Consider the following 21,414-nt stretch of genomic DNA (forward strand, 5'->3'; position numbering starts at 1 on the left):
TAGTAAACAGTGATTTTTTTGTTGTTGTTGTTATATTGTATTTGGGCCAGAGTGTCCCTTTAAACAGGATTGGCTGGGACACAAAAATCATTTAGTGTCCAAAATGCTCATGCAAATCTGCACCCACCATTAAACGATAATGCTTGATTTTACATTCATTACTCATTAAAAAAAAAATTGTAATCCTATTGATTTTAATAATGTGTGCGAAACCATGGAAATTATTTAGTTTATTATTGTTCCAGGAAGTGTGCATTTATTTAGTCTCATCTGGTTATTTATGGTAGCGGACATTATTTGAACTGCTATATCCCGACTGGCTGAAAGCACCATGCAGCCAATTACAATCCAGCTTTAATGTTAAAATGGTCAAATTATCGTTAGTGTACCCACATTGCTATAAAATGTTGGTATTCAGCACCAGTAAAATGAAAATATAATCACATAACCTTTATATGCCAATTTGAGCATGTATCAGTATGCGGTTTCATTAAAAAAAAATGATTTATATTAACCAATTACCAATCTTTGAATTACCTCTTCTTACATACTAGTAGTTGATGATAAGCATAAATTAACACAAGCTGTTAACAGCCAAACTGCACATTCTTATATTGCATGTGTTACAGGGTAAAAACCTAAAACACCAAGTTAAAAATATATAAACATGTACATTGTTATAATGCACATTCTTATATTGCATGTGTTACAAGAGAAAAACCTAAAAACACCAACTTATAAATATATACACATGTAAAAAGTGTCATTATTTTGAAATATAAACTACATCGTTAATATAAAAAAATAATTCAGACAACATATAAGGTGATAAATGTTTATTTTTTTTTTTAATAAAGGCATATCTCTGCTTATCCTTAAACACATTTAAAAATTCCTGATTTGAGTAAAACATTTTGCATCTGTTCCTTCCTTGATACACATTAGCGTTAAAACCCCCCAGTCCCCAATATATCTCACTGGCACGTTTTATCAGAAATGTTATATGTCGTTTTGGCAACATGTAGACTATACATTCTTCTGGCTTCTGTATCACAACTGGATCCATAATAGGAGAAATATATTTAAAGTCTGACAGCTGCAAATGTGGACTTGAGAACTACATCAAATCTTGACAAAAACAACAGGCGATATACGAGCTTCACTTTTTTTTTTTTTTTTTTTTTTTTTAAATCTAGAAAACAATTATTCCTGCACTGGTTCTGCAGCCAAAATATTTTTTGATATATAACACAGTGCAGAATAAAAAGGTACACAATCTATATTGGCAGTAAAATAAAAAAAGAATTAAAAACCACTACCAAGAATCATTCACTTACTTTAACATGGCTGTCTGTCACCCTCAATGCCAACCAACTTTGAGCTTGTAGAAGAGACTCTATCACCCATAATTCTACTGCTAAGACAGCTGGAAGACCAAGCTTAGACAACCATGGTTTAAAACAAGTTAAAGTTTAATCCCTACACATTTTACTATCTAAACCGGTTAACGAAATGTACCGATAAACAGTTCTATGCAACTTGTACTAAGATTAGAATGCTTCCCTTTATGTATAAAACTGTGCGTTCCAGATATTGCAAATCAATGCTACAATACAATCATTTGTGTAGGATTTTGATTCAAGTATTTTCTTTGCCTTTTCTAATTCGCTCAGTCTTCACTCTTGACCCAGTTTCTGTTTGTAGTGAATTTAACAGAAGATTCACTTTTTGCATTGAAAATGTCCTCATACATACAATCATTAACAAGCAACATTGTTTCACAAACTAATATCATCGTGACTCTGTAATGGCACTTTTTAAACACTTCCAAACAGTCTTCATTAAGTGAACACTACATATTTGTTACACGTACACACACACACACATATATATTTATATATTTAAATGTTTAGAAATACAGTACATAAAGAATTTGAGCACAGCTTATTCATTGTAAAAGACAATTATGGCAAATAGGGTTGTTTTCAAGTTTCGTCACTGTAGCTGCTAAAAGTTTGCTACAAGGCTCGGAGCCAAAGTACAAAAAAAAAAAAAGAAGATAACAGCTAGTTTGGACGGAGCTGGTTATGTAGAACGACAAGTTCCTCTGTTTAACTTTGGTTCCATTTGGTTCACCTTGTGCTCCGTCACATTTTAGGATTTGGTTTCTTCCATCACTTCCATAACAATAGTTCGTGGACCGTTTAGGATGCTGCTGCTCACTTTTCTGAAGTGTTCATGGAGAACATTAACCCCATTCACAGATACCACGAACTGGCGTAACTGAAATATAAAAAAAAAGGCTTTTAATCAGGGGTGCTGAATATAGCAAAATAGCATCAAGCATTATATTGTAACTTGCTTTCTGAAAATAAGAGAACTTTTTAAGGGTGCTTTACTAAAGTGAGGATTCAAATTGAATTCAAAGTGAATTTCAAAATTTCACGTTAAAATAACTGAATCAGATAAATTATCTGAGACGGTTATCTGAGCTATGTTTCCAGGTAAGCTACTTTAGCATTAAATTTGAAATTAATTTTTATTTACTTTGAATTCTCACTTCAGTGAATATCTCTGTTTGTAAAAGCAGAAATCTATCTTTTCATTTTCCTGTATTGGTTTACAAGATTGAAGCATTTTATTGGCAAAGGGTGGCAGCAGCAGGAGACCTGTTGGTAGCCTATCTATGCTCAAGATTCGTTTTACACCACTCCACCACTACACAGAATGCCTTTTCTGCTGCTTTTGTAAGAGTTCAGTAAACACCATTAATTCTTAGGCAAAGCTGTGAAAATGAAGTAATCAGCTTGACCATTCAATTGGTTTCCATGGTGATTGCCTCAGCGCCCCACAACGTCTCTTTATAAATAACCTCAACTCATTCTATATTAGAAAAGACTAGGAATTCAGATCAAATGTATAATGAAACTGCAGGTAAAATCCCAAATTATTTTTCACCAACGTCCCATCTGGTTGCAACCTGCAGTGTTCTTGGAGGGGGAAATTTTAAAAGACAAAAACACCTTTTTGTGAAGGTATTCAGTTAAATATAATAAAGAGACTCTGTGTGTCAAGGTGTGTGTATCTTTGTTTATATGTGGCGGTGTGTGTATCTGTGTTTGTATGTGCCGGTGTGTGTATATCTTTGTTTGTATGTGCCAGTCTGTGTATCTCTGTGTCAGTGTGTATCTGTGTGTGTGTGTGTGTGTGTGTATGTATATGTATCTGACACACAGATACACACACACATACTGGCACATAGTGGCACAAAGATACACACTGACACACACACCTTAACTAACTAATACACACACACACACACACACACTTGCACCCATACATACACACAGGCACATACACACAGTGTCAAATACACACTGGCACACTCAGATACATACACACTGACATACACACACACACAGGCACATAAAAACACACTGATATACACTGACACATAGACACATACTGACATACACACACACTCAGATACACACAGTGACACATACACAAACCTTGACACACAGATACACTCAGACACACATACTCTTTGACAGACACACATACACTCTCACTGACAAGCACACATACATTCTCACTGACAAACACATACACACTCACACACCACTGACAAGCACACATACACTCTTTGACAGACACACAAACACATACAAACTCCCTAGCAGACACATATACAATTTATTATTATTTTTGAATTTTACTCCACCCAGCCCCCTAACCTTTGGGGGTGCTGGCATGGAGTCTATGTCCCTATGGTCCAGTGGGGCTGCTGGGCTGAGCGTGCAGTCCCTGGAGTCCAGTGGGGCTGCTGAGCGGCTGGCGTGCGGGCGGCGAGGAAGCAGTGATCTCCGTGCTCAGCTTCCTCGCGCGCCTCTTAGTGATGCTGGAGTGACATCATATTACGGCTCCGGCATCACTGCTATGCGTGCGAGGGAGCTAAGCAGGGATATTACTGCCCACTGCTCACTCGCCGCCTGCGCCCATTTTGTTTTTAGAAATTTTGGCGGAACCCCATTTGTTTTCTCGCGGAACCCTAGGGTTCCGCAGAACACCAATTGGGAAACGCTGGTATGGAGAGTAGGGTGTTTCTTTATTTTATATTTTTTCTCAGTATTTAAATAGGTTAATAGGTTACCTATTTGTTCACCCTCCTCTCTCTCTCTCTTAGTTTATTCAGTTAAATAGTGGTGTGTAAATGGTCTTAAGGCAGCAGAATGTATTTTATCCAAATTCTCATGTATTCTCTATGGGACTCAACATTTTACAACATAATTTTTTAGAGAGACTATAACAGAGACTATAAAAAGGTGGATATATATCTCTTTATGCGAGCACTGCTAAATAAATAGTTTGTTCTTTGTGTAATAAAAACCAAGCGCATATTTATCTCTATTCTACAAGGGTTTCTCTCTCGTGTTGCATTCTCCATGTTATGGTGCACGGGAGCCTTTGTTTTGGCTAGAAGTTGACTGATGGGCTTTATCAGACTCCTAGCATGCTATAAACATGCTCCAGACATTCCAATGCCACTGACAAGGCTATCCCTGTACGCTTCTAGTTTGTGACTTGGCGTGAGCACATAATGTTGCTGTGTTGCAAGTCAATTGAAGCTCTGTATCGGAGAATAAATAAAACCATTCACAAGGACCTCAGGCGGTTAGTTACTCTGGATGTATACAGAGTGGTTTCACAAGTGAAGTGGCAAGGCAGTGCTGAATATAAGCCATCCTACATTAAACACGTTGTACAAAGTTTGGCAAAAGCAAGCAGAATGTGCAAGTTGCTGCCAGAGCTGGCTGGTTAGGGAAATGTGTATGATCCCCGTGTCATATTACTGAGTAAAAAATAAGAAACACTAAAGATCTGCAGACGAATTAACAGCTTGCAAAATTATGTATTTTCTACTCTTGTGGGTTTTTATCATTTTTTTTTTAAATAAAATATTACAAAAAAATAAGTACTTACAGATGGCTGTTTTTACAGAACAAAGGGAAGCCAGGAAATGGACTAAAAATTATATTTATTTATATGTATGCATTACAAAACAATAAATCAAGGCTAGTATTCATTTCATATTTTATTTTGAATAACAAAAAATGATGACAAGATGAATGTGTGCCTCGATGACCTACTCATAAGTTCAGTTGTATATGAAGAGTTAGCAACTGGTTACTGGACTGTTCAGACATGAAATGAAACATGAAATGATGGGACAAAAAAAAAAAATGATCACAAAATAAAAATGCTCTATTACACAGAAAGTGTATTCTGTTAATCAAGTCTATTATTTTGGCATACCCTTTATTTAAATATATTGGATGGATGTTCACAATTTACACCAAGATATTTATTCAAATTCTCTGTTTATCAATGTAACCACGTGCTGCATGTGGGTTCCAGAAAACCCAGCCACACATGGAATCAAAAACATTTGCTCAAAAATATCTGAACGTATATTTGTCCCAGATCTTAAATGTGTACGTACATCTTTATAAGTATAATTTTTTTTTTTTAAACAGACCTAAATTAACAATGTACAAAATAAAAGGACAAAACTATACTTGCGAAACTTGATATTTACCTCTGTATTCTGATGAAAAATAAAGACATTGATAAATATTCTGAAGGGGTGATCCAAATATATAGTTATCTAACCTTCTGCCAATGTTGACAGGGCCCTCCAAGCAGTATAAACTCCCCTGATACTATGCCAGAACATTATCAGGGGATAATGCAAGAACATTATGGTAGACGTAGTCCACAACAGTTGGAGAGCTGAAAAGTTGCCTAAAGTTTTGGTGTATAGATCATGACCCTGCAGTTTCACTGGTCCATTATCTGCCATGTAGGAGTTAAATCCCTTTGTTTGTGGAGTCCAAGGCACACCCCTATGCATGTGACTTACACAGCCTTCCTAAATACTTCCTGTAAAGAGTCATCTAATATTTACACATCCTTTATTGTGAATTCTGTTTAATTTAGAATTTATTATATCTTGCTATGTGATGTAATTCCAGTAAAATACAAGTTTAGCAGGCTAAGATTGCCACAAGGCATATGTATGTATATGTGTTTGTAGTATCAGTTAAGTTAATTACACGTAGCTAAGATACTGTTATCACTGTACTGACCAGGTGCAGGAATGTAAGAACTGGAATTACGCGTCCCTCTCCTTTGTATCAGATGAGCCACGTGGTTAGACCGGATGGATGAGTTTAGACTCTATTTATTAAATAGGTTAAGGGTATGTGTGGGTGTAGTTAATTGTGGGAGGAGCTACAGTGCTATATAAGGAATGTACTCTATGTATTCAGTACTCAGACTTTGCTGTATTTTGGTGACGCTAGTCCCTCTGAGTCCCGATCGGTGATCCAATAAAGAATCTCTTCCTTCCTGAAGAAACCTGTGTCCATCTCTCTGTGCTTGGCTTCCGTCAGTTTCTCCGGTATCATTTGGTGCATTGGCCGGGAAGCTCATCGTTCAACGGTAGCTGAGAGGCAGAGGCGTGAGACGGTCTATCTTTGCCCACGTTCTCTACGGCTGCACCCCTGAACTTCTGCGTGGACCTCCCTTCGTCTCGGCGCCACTGGTCTGTTGTCCAGGAGATCATCGGCCTCTACGTGAGAAGTGCTGGGGTGTCCCCGTCGATGAGTGTGAACTCAGGTTCAGGAACGAGGAGGTAAGACAACTGCTGTTTTAGACGGCAGGACCCACTAGGGGTATACCGATTGTGCGGTAGGCCCAAAGGGGTTTTGAATCAGTGTATCTGCCCCCTCTGTCGGAGGGAAGGAGCGAAGGCGCACCGCTCGATCGAACGCTCTTTAGTCAGACCGTTTGATTTGGTTAGTCAGGCGGGGTCCTGGTGTAAATAGCCCTAGCCGGACACCGGTGTCTTGTCTAGACTAGCGTTCTAGGGTGTATATTACGTTCGCTAGGTCGGAGGGACCGGGAGACTAAGCGGCGCCTGTGTAAATTCGGTTCGCTAGTTCTCATCCTATCTGGGCTAAGTGGGAAGGCGTGTAAATTTGGAACCCACTAGACTTTTGATAGTGCGACTAAGAGGCGCCTGTGTAAATTCGGTTCTCTAGCTCGCTATATATGTGGTGATTGGGCAGTGTGGCTAACCAAAACGGGTGTATATAGTTTTAGGTAGTCCATTCAAGGTACTGGCCAATAGTTTAGTTGGGAATTGTAAATGTGTTAACGATTGTTTTAGTAAAGTGTATATCTTGTTAGATAGCGCGAGCTCAGCCGTCTAGCGAGAGTGTTAATAGTGTGTTGCTGTATTATAGTGCACGGTACCATAACCCTGTATATTTACTGACATTATATAATAAGTACTAATCATTGTCGTCCATTGCATGTTTAACACCATAACCACTAATAATTGTATTGTGACCTTAACTTGTGCTTTGACCTATGCTAACCGTACTGTAACCGCTATTTGTAAAAGACGATGTTACTGGGGTGTGTTATAGACGGGTAATTCGTATATAGAGAATTATAGCGTGGGTGACTGTATAGTTACGCCAAAGGGCATAATATTGATTATATAGTGACTGGTGTAACAGCTGTGTGTGTACGGGAATTCCCTGAGTGTTTATTGTTATTGTGTACGTTTCACTTGGTAACCGTACCACGTGGTGCTGTTGCCAGAGGAAACGGGTGTGACTGTTGAATAGTACGCGTGTATAGTATTCGTTGTCGACGACGTTCCATTGTTAAGTATGGGTGCGTCGCAGTCAACGATTCCGGATCCCTTAGGATGTATGGTTAAGAATTTTAAAAAGGGATTCAAAGTTTGTGATTTTGGGGTAAAGATGTCTCCTGTACGTTTGGTCACTTTGTGTACTAGGGAGTGGCCTACTTTGGTTGCGGCATGGCCGCCACGTGGCAGTTTGGATCCAACTCTGGTACAGCGCTTACACGTGGCTGTATCGGGTAGGCCTGAACTTTACGGCCAGTTTCCTTATATTGACTGTTGGAGACAGGCCGTAAATGACTCGCCAAAATGGCTCCAGACATGCCACGAGGAGCAGTGTCGCCTCATGGTAGCTAGGACTTGCTCGTCCACTAGGACTGGTGTTAGGCCCATTTTGGACACGCCCCCTGAGTCCGAGATCCCTTTGCCGCCCCCTTACTTTCCGTTAAGAAGAAGTGACGCAAACGCAGGAAGTCCTGCACCCCTCCCCTCATTACCCTCATCCACTTCCGCTTCCTCCTCCAGTACAGGATCCACCCCCCCTCGTACTAAATCTCCCCTTCCGGAACCAGAATCCACCCCCATTAGAAACGAATATCCTGATTTGGCGCCACTTCAGACTTCCGGTCAAGCTTCATCTAGCTCGGCTCGAAGTGTTTTATTTACGACCTTTTCCCAAAACCGACCTCCCACATCCCCATACCCTATCTCTCCCCGACCGGAACCCATGACTGACGCCTCTCTACGTAGCCCCATCCAAACCCGACAGTTGACTGGTGCCCAACAATTAAAGCACTATCAGATGCCTCTTCGTCTGAATCCCGGGTCAGCTTATATCGATGCCGCAGGTCAAATGGCACACGCTGACCCAGTCTTCGTATATGTCCCATTTACCACAACCGATCTTTTAAACTGGAAGACCCATAATTCCTCGTATACTGAGAAACCACAAGCTATGACTGATCTGTTCACCTCAATAGTACAGACGCATAATCCGACATGGGCTGATTGCCAGCAGTTACTAATGACTTTATTTAACAATGAGGAAAGGACAAGAATAAATCAAGCAGCCATTAAAGCATTAGAGGATAGAGCCCGTGCTTTGAACCAAGCCAATCCAGCAGCATGGGCCGCGACACACTATCCCAACACCGATCCCGATTGGAACGTAAATGGTGCTGATATGGTTCAACTCAGAGCCTATAGAGACGCTATAATTGCTGGCATGAAAGCCGGAGGAAAGAAAGCCATTAACATGTCGAAGACAGTTGAGGTGATCCAGAAAAGCGATGAAGCGCCCAGTGTCTTTTATGACCGATTATTGGAGGCATACCGCTTGTATACCCCCTTTAATCCGGAAGACGCAGACAATTCCCGAATGGTTAACTCCGCCTTTGTCAGCCAAGCATACGGAGATATTAAGCGCAAGCTACAAAAGTTAGAAGGGTTTGCAGGTATGTCCATCACCCAACTAATGGAGGTAGCAAATAAGGTCTATATGAACAGGGATACAGAAAGTAAGAAAGAGGAAGAGCGCAAGATGCGTAAAAAGGCTGATATGCTAGCGGTAGCGATCGCAGGCGTAGATAAACGGGGCCCAGATAGAGGCAATAATAGATGGAGTAGGGAGCCTTTGAGTAGGGATCAATGCGCGTATTGCAAGGAAGAAGGGCATTGGAGGAACGAATGTCCGCAAAGAGAGCAGTACGAGAGAGACCAACCCAGGGCAGGCTACGGAAACTTTAGAGGTAGAGCGAGAGGTAGAGGAGGCCCCGGAGGGAGTAATGGTTATAGAGGGAGTAATGGGAACAGAGGAAGTGTTAGGGAAGACAGGTATATTCCAGCAGCGCAAAGGTCCCGCGATAGAGAAGGTAGGGACTTTGTAGGATTGGCTGACACTGTCATGGAGGACTATTGATACCGACCGGGCTCCATCCCCCTTGGTCGAGCGGAGCCTATGGTCGATGTATCAATAGGGGGGAAAAGGAGTGCGTTCATGATCGACACTGGTGCTGAACATTCAGTGGTGACTAATCTAGTTGCTCCTCCATCTGGAAGGACTATTACTGTGATAGGAGCAACTGGAAGAAGTGCTGAAAAACCGGTTCTTAAAAGTCGACTCTGTACATTGGGAGGCCACGTAGTAAAACACCAATTCCTTTATATGCCTGAATGTCCAGTCCAATTGCTGGGACGTGATATGCTATCAAAACTACAAGCGCAGATTACGTTCCTACCAAATGGAACAACATCCTTAAAGTTTAATGGACCTTCAGGTATTATGACTTTATCCGTACCAAAGGAAGAAGAGTGGCGACTTTATACAGTGTTGACTAGCCAAAACCCTAGGAGTGATGAGACATTGTTTAACATACCAGGAGTTTGGGCAGAGAACAACCCACCAGGACTGGCCCGCAATATTCCACCAATAAAAATTGAACTGAAACATGGGGTTTATCCAGTGAGCCTAAGACAATATCACATTCCGCAGAAGGCTAAGAAGAACATCCAATCCTATCTGGATAAGTTCATACGGTATGGTATCCTAAAATTCTGTACTTCCCCCTGGAACACCCCATTGCTGCCTGTTCAAAAGCCCGGTACAGATGAGTATCGACCTGTACAGGACTTAAGAGCAGTCAATGATGCGGTTGTTAGCATACATCCAGTTGTACCCAATCCATATAACCTGCTTGCTTTAATTCCGGGCGGGGCTACTTACTTCACAGTCTTAGATCTCAAAGATGCCTTCTTTTGCCTCCGAATTGCCGCAGAAAGCCAATGTATTTTCGCTTTCCAATGGGAGAACGCTGTAGCGGGCTCAAAACGCCAAATGACTTGGACAAGACTGCCCCAAGGGTTTAAAAATTCACCTACCCTATTTGGTTCAGCTCTAAGTCAAGATCTACTGGATTTCGAGTCTATCCCAGGAGAATGTGTATTGTTACAATATGTAGATGACTTGTTGATAGCAGCAGTTACAAAAGAAAAATGTCAGCAAGCAACGCACGATCTACTACATATTCTCTGGAAGGCAGGATACAAGGTGTCCAGGAAGAAGGCTCAGTTGTGTTTGCCAACTGTCAAGTATCTGGGATTCCATATCTCTGAAGGTCAAAGGATTATGGGGCCAGAGAGAAAAGAAGCTGTCTGCCAAATACCAATACCCAAGAATAGAAGACAAGTGCGAGAATTCTTGGGGGCAGCAGGCTTCTGTAGGATATGGATTCCCAGCTATGCGATACTGGCAAAACCTCTGTACGCAGCCATCAAAGGTACAGAGCACGACCCCTTCTTATGGACCCAAGAACAGCAAACGGCATTTGAAGATGTGAAGAAGGCTTTGATGAGTGCCCCAGCATTAGGTCTACCTGATCACACACGACCATTCTACTTATATGTACACGAGCAAAGAAGAATGGCTGTGGGAGTATTGACACAGTACTTGGGATCATGGCAAAGACCTGTTGCCTACATGTCTAAGCAACTGGATGCAGTGGCCAGCGGACTTCCACCTTGTCTAAGAGCCGTAGCTGCAGCCGCCCTGCTAGTAGCTGAAGCCGATAAACTCACTCTGGGTCAAGAACTTTATGTACGAGTCCCACATGCAGTACAGACGTTGTTGGATTACAAAGGAAATCATTGGTTTAGTAACAGCCGTATGACCAAGTATCAAGCAATGTTGTGTGAAAACCCAAGAGTGCATTTAGAGACTGTAAACACCTTAAATCCAGCTACCCTTTTGCCGCAACCTACTGAAAGTCAACATGATTGTTTGGAAGTAATGGATGAAGTATTTTCAAGTAGACCAGATCTTCGTGATTTTCCCATCCAGAACCCCGATGTTCAATATTACACCGACGGCAGTAGTTATGTGAAAGAAGGGATCCGCTATGCAGGATATGCAGTGACAACAATAGACAAGGTGATAGAAGCTTGGCCACTGGCGAAAGGAACATCAGCACAAAAGGCAGAATTAATAGCACTAACACGAGCGTTACAATTGGCTGAAGGTTTAAGAGTAAATATCTATACGGACTCTAAGTATGCGTTTTTAACCACTCATGCCCACGGAGCTTTGTATAAAGAAAGAGGACTACTGAATTCAGAAGGCAAAGAAATCAAGTACGCAGCTGAAATCCTACAACTATTGGAAGCAGTGTGGGAGCCGAAAGAAGTCGGTATCATACATTGTCGAGCGCATCTGAGAGGAGATGGTGATGTAACCAAGGGAAATCGAATGGCAGATAGTGCAGCTAAGCGTGCTGCTGAATCAGGAAGACAGGAGTATGTGGGGCATATAGCTGCTCTAATACCAACCCCACTGTCTCAATGGACTCCAGTTTATACAGCTCAAGAAGAGGAGTGGTTAAAGACTGAACCGGGAAAGTATCTGGAGAACAAGTGGTATCAGCTAGAAGATGGAAGAATAGTTATACCAGCATCGCTAGCGGTAGAAATTGTCCAAAATTATCACAACGGGACACATTCTGGGAGAGACAGTACTGAAGAATCTCTCAGGAAACATTTCTACATACCAAGATTGTCCAACTTGACTCAGGCCATTGTACGCAGATGTGTAACGTGTGCTAAGAATAATGCAAGACAAGGACCAGTAAAGCCACCAGGAGTCCAGTTTATGGGGGGACTCCCCATGTCCGATCTACAAATAGACTTTACAGTAATGCCTAAATCGGGTGGACATCGTTACCTGTTGGTAATTGTGTGCACCTATTCAGGCTGGGTAGAAGCATGTCCTACTCGTACAGAGAAAGCAGGAGAAGTTGTGAGATTCCTGCTACGAGAAATAATACCCCGATATGGACTACCCTGTTCTATAGGATCGGACAATGGTCCAGCTTTTGTTCATCAGTGCCTACAACAACTGACTCATATGCTTGGTATAAAGTGGAGGCTTCATACTGCATATAGACCCCAGAGTTCTGGTAAGGTAGAGAGAATGAATAGAACTATTAAGAACCAGTTGGCTAAAATGTGTCAGGAAACCCAACTTAAGTGGAACGTTCTCTTACCCATAGCTTTATTGCGAATCCGCAGTACCCCTACCAGAAGGATGGGCCTCTCTCCTTTTGAAATCATGTATGGGCGACCACCTCCCGTACTTGGTAACTTAAGGGGGGACTTGAGTCAGTTGGGAGAAGGAATTACCCGGCAGCAGGTTGTAGAGTTGGGTAAGACTATGGAGGAGGTACAGAAATGGGTACAAGATAGATTACCTGTGAATATTTATCCCCCTGTTCATAGTTATCATCCAGGAGACCAAGTGTGGATTAAAGAGTGGAATAATGTACCGTTAGGGCCCAAGTGGAGAGGTCCTTATGTTGTTCTTTTGTCTACCCCTACAGCGATAAAAGTAGCCGAAGTAACTCCGTGGATACATCACTCCAGGGTTAAACCAGCAGCAGTCGATTCTTGGCAAATTACAGCAGATCCAGAGAATCCCTGCAAGATCCGGTTGAAACGCACTACTCAGTCGGAGTAACGAGGAATTATTGTGGATTACAAATTTTATTGTTACAGGTGTGAGTGAGAAGGCCATAATAAAGCCTGTCCGCTTACCATCACATAGTGTATAAGCCAGGAAAGTCTCGAAGGGACACCTGTGAAGACGAGCAGAACTCCATTCCCTGCAGCCCTCACATCCTGGAAGCTGAGGTTCCATCGCACGGACGAAGACTGAGGATGACGGCGAAAGATGTGCTTTTGATTGTGTTTATTTATATGTGTTTTTATATTCAGGAAGGTAGAGGTACCGACACTCCTAGCTGTGAGGTATGCATTAAGACTACGAGAACAGGTAACCATATTTCCCAAACCCTAATTTGGCATTCACAATACGAATGTAAAGGAGAGGTATCAAGATGTAGATACCTAAATATAGACTATAGTGTGTGCCATTTAGGAGTAGGAGAACCTAAGTGCTTCAGTCCAGAGTATCAACCTCGTACAATTTGGTTGACTCTCAGGAATGGAGATCCTCAGGGGACCCTAATTAATAAGACGGTGTTAGAATCCGTACATTCTTCGGGTGTTCTGCTATTTGATGCGTGTAAAGCGATATCGAGTGGTAGAAAGCCGTGGAATGTATGTGGGGATCTTAGATGGGAGAGGACGTATGGGTCTAACGATAAATACATTTGTCCCAGTAGCAAAAATAAATATGTGAGTCCTAGATGCCCAAATAAAGACTATAACTTCTGTCCATATTGGTCTTGTGTGGGGTGGGCGACTTGGGGACAGACAGTAGATAAAGACATGATAGTGACTAAGTTGCCGACTAGCCCTTATTGTAAGTCTATGGAATGCAACCCAGTCCATATACTTATTAATAACCCCGACAAGTTCCTAGATAAGTATGGAAATTTATTTGGGTTTCAGATATACGGGACGGGTTTAGATCCTGGGACATTATTGTTTATAGGAATAGAGACTGATACGGTATCCTCCCAGACTCATCAAGTATACCATTCCTTTTATGAAGAGATGAGTATAGATAATAAGATCCCCCATAACGCTAAAAACCTGTTCATTGACCTAGCTGAAAGTATTGCCGGTAGTCTTAATGTTACCAACTGCTATGTGTGTGGAGGTACTAACATGGGAGACCAATGGCCTTGGGAAGCAAAGGAGGTAATGTCCGGTTCTGAGGCAGTTGACCAACTAATATCTACACAAGCCGATTATCATTTGAGTGTTAGAGGTAAATCTGAGTGGAGATTAAAGACCTCCATCATAGGTTATGTTTGCATAGCAAGGAAAGGAATAATGTATAATACTTCTGTAGGAGAATTAACTTGTCTAGGGCAAAAAGCTTATGATGATGATACTAAAAATACAACTTGGTGGTCGGCTTCAAATGTCTCAGAACCATCTAACCCGTTTGCTAGATATGCCAGTTTAAAGGATGTGTGGTTTGATTTATCCATCACATCTACCTGGAGAGCCCCAGCAAATTTGTACTGGATCTGTGGTAAGAAAGCCTATTCGGAGTTGCCACAGGACTGGGAAGGGGCATGTGTGTTGGGTATGCTCAAACCATCCTTCTTCTTGTTACCGATTGAAACAGGTGAGACTTTAGGTGTTAAAGTGTATGATGTGAATCATAGGAAGAAAAGGGGACCCATAGAGATAGGCACCTGGGAAGATAATGAATGGCCTCCCCAGCGTATCATAGACTATTATGGGCCAGCCACGTGGGCTGAGGATGGTACTTTTGGTTATAGAACCCCTATTTATATGCTCAACCGTATTATAAGATTACAGGCGGTGGTTGAGATTATTACTAATGAGACCTCACAAGCACTCAATCTTCTAGCGAAGCATAATACCAGGATGAGGACAGCAGTGTACCAAAATAGATTAGCCTTGGATTACCTTTTGGCAGTAGAGGGAGGTGTATGTGGGAAGTTTAACCTGAGCAATTGCTGTCTTCAAATAGATGACGAAGGGCAAGCAATAGCTGAGCTTACTAGCCATATGGTTAAACTAGTGCATGTGCCTACTCAGGTATGGAAAGGGTACAATCCAAGTAGTTGGTTTGGTAGCTGGTATGAGTGGTTTGGAGGGCTTAAGGCAGTGGTAGGTGGAGTCCTACTGATTTTACTGTTGTGTCTACTCCTACCGTGTCTTATACCCTTAGTAGTTAGGTCTGTGCAAAGCCTGATAGGAAGTATAGCAGAGAGGAAGGCTGCTGCACAGATAATGGCGATATATAAGTATAAGGCTCTAGATCAAGGAGAACCAATGCAGGAAGATGAGTGTTAAAAGATTCACATCATAAGATAAGTCTGGTCTGGTTCATGGTAACCTGAGGTATATGCAAACCAAGGTTAAGTGATGCCTCAAGTAATTGTGAAATATCAGAGGCATCAAAGGGGGGAATGTGATGTAATTCCAGTAAAATACAAGTTTAGCAGGCTAAGATTGCCACAAGGCATATGTATGTATATGTGTTTGTAGTATCAGTTAAGTTAATTACACGTAGCTAAGATACTGTTATCACTGTACTGACCAGGTGCAGGAATGTAAGAACTGGAATTACGCGTCCCTCTCCTTTGTATCAGATGAGCCACGTGGTTAGACCGGATGGATGAGTTTAGACTCTATTTATTAAATAGGTTAAGGGTATGTGTGGGTGTAGTTAATTGTGGGAGGAGCTACAGTGCTATATAAGGAATGTACTCTATGTATTCAGTACTCAGACTTTGCTGTATTTTGGTGACGCTAGTCCCTCTGAGTCCCGATCGGTGATCCAATAAAGAATCTCTTCCTTCCTGAAGAAACCTGTGTCCATCTCTCTGTGCTTGGCTTCCGTCAGTTTCTCCGGTATCAGCTATGTTAATAGCTTGCAGGAGCATTGTGTATGTAAGTTACATTTAATTTACAGAGCAAGAGATAAAAACTTTTAAATTAAGTTACACCTGATTAAAAATTAAACCATTTTGTTTTCATGCAGACTGTGTCAGTCACAGCCAGGGAAGGTGTGGCTAGGGCTGCATGTACAGAAACAAAAGTGAATTGTCTGCTAAATGGCAGAGAATTGAGCAGTGAGACTTCAGAGGCATGATTTATACACAAAAAGTGCTTCATTAAGTTAAAGTTGTTTTGGTGACTATGGTGTCCCTTTACATTCAGACGGTGCTTCCAAGAAGTGTAGCTCAGCTAGTTAAACAGGCACTGGATTTATACATGAATTATAAACAGGAATTAAAAAGTGAATACAGTAGCAAGCAGCTAAGGTCTACTAAGTCTAGTCTAGTGTATTAACTGTAACCTTTTTTCAAATCAAAATTAGAAATAAAAAAGATGAAAGATGCAGCCGGATTCCAATTCATGCAGTGTCAATTAAATACAGTGTTACAAGAGCAAGGGCAACTATTTGTATCTGGATGTCAGATTCATTTTCAAAAGCCTGTGTTTCTATGGAAAACTAATTCTAGTGCTGAGCACTTTGCTTTTTATAGCATTGTGCAGTTACTAGGTTACATCACGGGCCTGGGATGTTTTCAGATTTCATTTCCAGTAAAATCTCTTGGTTTTTAAAGGTAATGTATCAGAGAGATGAGATATTGATGTTGTCAGTTCCATGATGCCATTGTTAACACACATACAAAAAGCACAAGAATATCGCAGTGTGCAGAGATACCCTTTTTACTGGACTGACAATGCATTTTTCTCTTCTTCAGACCAGAATCACTAATTAATGAAAAGGTATTGCTGCACTGCAATACTCCAGGCATTTTGGCATATGAATTACTGGACTATTCTGGCTACTCCAATTTACAAGCCTTCACATGTTTCCCCTACCTCATCCCACCCTTGGTACATAGGATCAGGTGGTATTTAAAACAAACAAATAGAAAAACATGGTGAGTGGGGGGTAGCCCCCTCTTGCTCTATGCTGTGGATGCCATATGCTGGCAAGCATTACTAGTATATTGGGAGTTTTGTATAATCGTTATTTAAAGCAGTTCAATATAAAATTAACTGAAAAGAACATAAATACAGTTAATTTGTAATCTGTAGAAAATAAAGTAAATTGGAATTTTAAAAAATTATATATTTTTTTAAAAAGTGTGTGTTTCATTGTGTTTATGTGTGTGTGTGTGTGTGTGTGTGTGTGCTTGAATGCACTTGTGTATTACATTTTAAATGTTTTATTGATCTATATACATCGCTGGCAATCCCTCAGATCCTCTACAACATCGCTGCATTGCTTTCTAAAGCATTACCTAAATGTAGACCTGTGTTCACTTGCCAAACACCTTATAATAAAAAGGCAGTCTCCAAAGAGTATTAGGCAGTTTGTTGGACTATTCTACCAAGGATAACAGACAATGATGTCCCCCCATTAAATCTATGCGATCCCAGTGGTGTAACTAAATATTGTCTGGTTACCAAACACCAATAACATGTTATTGTATCATAGAGACTACCTGAAAAATGGTGGCCATTAAATCTATAACAACACAGTATCTTCTTCCCTTAACATGATGTATCTTTCTTTCTATGTCTCGTCCTCATTCAGTTCCCCTCTCCCCCCTCCTTTTCTCATATACCAAAAGAAAATAATATTTACCTATTTGTTATTGTTATATCACACTATTTTTGTTGTTTATTCAAGTGTCCATTAACTTTCTTTGAACCTTATATAATAACAAAAAAAAAAAAAAAAAAAGTAAAAAATAAATAAGTAAAAATAAAATAAATAAAAATAATACCTTCACTCCAGCTGCAGCCGCCGGGCCACTTGGATCTACTGCTTGTATGTGACAAGGTTTTTCTCCACGAACCACAAACCCCCATCCCACCGCATCGCTGACAATCTGCAAACACAGGGAGGGAGATCATTTGTTTCATTCCAAGAAAGGTTAAAGTTAGGCTACTGTTAAAGAAAAGCAGATTATAGACATATATTACATAATGTATATATTACATAAAGGTTTCACAGAAGTTAAGTTGTGTGTTCCACATGGACAAGAGTAATGCATTGTATTTGAGTTCCCGCAGCAAACCACTTGTTTTAAACTATTTTTGTTTTCTCCCAATCCCATCGTAATCCATATAAATGTATAGACTGAGCCCAGCAGTGGAAATCAAGAAGACATGTGCCATGTATGGGATTGTGAGCATGTGAGTGCGTTCTATTTAACTGTGTGGAGCACCATAAGAACAAACACACAAACATTATCAAACATTATCCAGAGCTTCCTTACAGACACTTTCCCCTGGTGCTGTCCAAGATAGTAAGCACTCACAGGTCTTTTTATTGCAATCCCCCAGGGATTGAACCTGACAGCCACCAATATTAGACCCAGGAAAGCTTGTTTGTTTTGTGTTTGTCTGTCTGTCTTTCTACACATATACATAATACAGACGATGATATTCAAGAATCTGATTGTAAACTCTGTGCTTTATTCATTATGTCCTAGTAGTGAGAGAAAATGATACTTATTTTACTGAATGCCATTTATTTCATATTTACCAATATAAATATTTACCATCTGATCCATGCTTATGAATGACATGAAACACGCTTACTAGAGCAGCAGCTCTAAAGTCTTTTTAAACAACGATACAAGCTATCGACTTAGAATTAGCTTTGCTCCTGTTCTTCCTTTGGAAAGCAAGCTCACTGACCTATATTTCAGACGTAGCATAATTAATATTACAATGCATTTTGCAAAACTCCATTTAGACTCTATCCAGTATGAAAAGGGTCTAAATTACACTGGGAAAGCAATGCTGTATCTGTAAATATCTCCGACCAGTTTGAGCCCCCCATTAGGAGATGTGGACCCGTTTATAGGTCACAGCTTAAAGACTAAAAAGCATCTTACTACATAAAGGACATATGTAAGGCACAAGTATTTTAGTATTTTATCAGCATTTTTTTGTTTTTACCAATTAGTCTTCTTTTGTATTCAAAAGAAAGAAACAACAAAATTGCACAATTGACCCAAAAGGGCCCATAATGCAACAATAAGCTGTGGTAAGGCTTTTACACATATATACAAAGCGGAAAAAAACAAAAAAACATGCCAGTATAAAGCGTTAAACAACTGATAGTACTGGAAAGAAATGAGGATGTAAAAAAAAAAAAAAAAAAATACAGATTTGGGTAGAGCTGAAAAGATTCCAGTATTTTAGCCAATAATAAGTGCATGATATATTTTAAAAGATAAAGTGGGAAATATTTACAGTCAGAGTCTTCCTGATGTAAGGTGCTCCTGGGGCCAGAAGCTCATCCAAAGTAACAGGTCTCTTCAAGACTGCGAAGAAATAAAATGATGCAGTGAATATTGTGTATCAAAATTTACAAAAATAGTGCTTTATTTATGAATGACATAATCCAGCTCTTGAATTACCCGCTTACCGTAAAGCAGGCATAACGTGCAGTGCACACTGTCTCAGCTTACTACCAATGTGTGAGCTAATGTGATGATTGATAATCCCTCCTCTCTATTTAGATTATTATATTGAATATCTCAATACCTTCACTCACAGCCACAGATACAGAGAATCTCAGTATTTCATGCAGGAAGGAATAATGACAAAATTAAGTGCAGCAATTTCAACCTGTTGTCTTGGCAGATGAATTTACAATTTTATTTGCATCCAGGGCTGCACAATTTGTGAATAATAAGTATTACTGTGAAGTGTTTCTGATAAGCCTATTAATGCAAATCATATGCAAATAATGTGTGATTGCCAATGATAATCTGCACAGCTAACTACAAACTGCAATTTTAAATAAATTTAAATGAAGTACAAGAAATATATATATATATTTATTTTTTTCTAAACTTGGCATTGTAGACAAATGGCGAGGAGTTGCACATTGCAGGTCAAATATGTTGAAATGCACAAATTCTCCAATTCATCTTTTGTTTCCAGTTCACGAGTTTTGGCAGTTCTCTTCTCAACTCTATAAATCTTGTTTTGGTTACATGTTGACATATGATAACTCTACAGCGCTATCTAAAAGGACAGCTTTACGAAGGTGAAAAATCCACTTTAGTGGCACAAGCTCGAACGCATTAGTCATCGTTATCACGACTAACAATGCATGCAAATATCTTTCTTTCATATCTCTGAAATCAAAAGGATATATAACATTTCTCTATAAGTTGGACCATTGTTGCTCAATTGTTTACATTGTGGTTCTTCGAGTGCTCTTGTTGTGGTTTCTCAACCAAGTTCTATATTCCGTTTCTGGAGTGTTTGTGCTTATCTGTAAGAGCAGATTGTAAAACACACAGAGCAAAAATAGCCTTAATGGCTTCTTGCACAATGAGCTTCTGTTTTTTGGTAACCTTGCAGCATATGATAATTGACAGCTACTCAGGGAGGAATGTTGTGAGATTGGCAAACTTCCTGTATATAGCAAGCTTTGCAATCAAGACACATATTTTGTTAATGAGATATTAACTGCTTGATTACCAAAGCATCCCTCCAGTACAGCTAACAGAGGCTGCACATAGTTTATGAAAAGTTATTTCCTAGAGATTAGGAAAATCACGTGCTATATTTAGGACCTCAACCCCTTTACTTCCCATATGTATACATTTGGTTTTGTTTAGCATTGAAATGTGAAATAATATATTACAGTTAACTAGATTCTAGTGCTGGCCCTAGACTTGAAAAAAAAAATAAAAAAAAATAAAAAATGTAAAATCATACTTCATACTAAGACATTCTCTCTGTAGATAATCTTGCACTCTACTTCAATACTCAAGACCCAGGAGCAAATTATGCTAGGCTTCTAGGGAATCAGAAGGTTCAGAGAGCTCTAGGCACAGACCCGTTCATAGGATAAAGGCTGAAGCAACAGTTAGAATACAGAGTCCTGATGTTAGCCAATGAGCTCTTGCTGTGTGTGGGCGATATGACCATATACAAATGAACTGAGGCTTACTGATAAAAATACATTGTGCTAGAAGACATTTAAAGCACCAAGTAAATTATTTAATTATAAAATCAGAGTTATATCTGATGGTGACCTTCTCCAGTTAGCTGCTCATACCCAGGCCTTCAGGACATCTCACGGATGACTCCATTCTCATGAAACAACCTGCCTCACCCCCCATCAGGCTCTCTCCTAGGCTCACATCCTTTAAGAAGTCCCTAAAACTAATTATTTCAGAATAGGATATGTTCCCTCATGGTAACGG

The 21,414-nt window shown here is 40.2% G+C and overlaps 1 protein-coding gene across 1 annotated transcript in view; it reads right to left on the bottom strand.

Moving 5' to 3' along the window:
* Positions 1-821: 821 nt before the first annotated feature.
* The window catches only part of DEPTOR (DEP domain containing MTOR interacting protein), a 76,348-nt gene continuing 55,755 nt past the window's right edge, over positions 822-21,414 (bottom strand). Inside the window, exons 8-10 of the mRNA XM_063451107.1 lie at positions 19,442-19,512; positions 17,962-18,066; positions 822-2,283 (exon numbers count right to left, since the gene is read on the bottom strand). Of these exons, the coding sequence (XP_063307177.1) occupies positions 2,155-2,283; positions 17,962-18,066; positions 19,442-19,512 (305 nt within the window). The 3' untranslated portion in view covers positions 822-2,154. The remainder of the gene's footprint in view (positions 2,284-17,961; positions 18,067-19,441; positions 19,513-21,414) is intronic.

The sequence above is a fragment of the Pelobates fuscus genome, chromosome 4 (genome assembly GCF_036172605.1).
Source record: "Pelobates fuscus isolate aPelFus1 chromosome 4, aPelFus1.pri, whole genome shotgun sequence".
In the NCBI taxonomy this organism is placed as follows: Eukaryota; Metazoa; Chordata; class Amphibia; order Anura; family Pelobatidae; genus Pelobates; species Pelobates fuscus.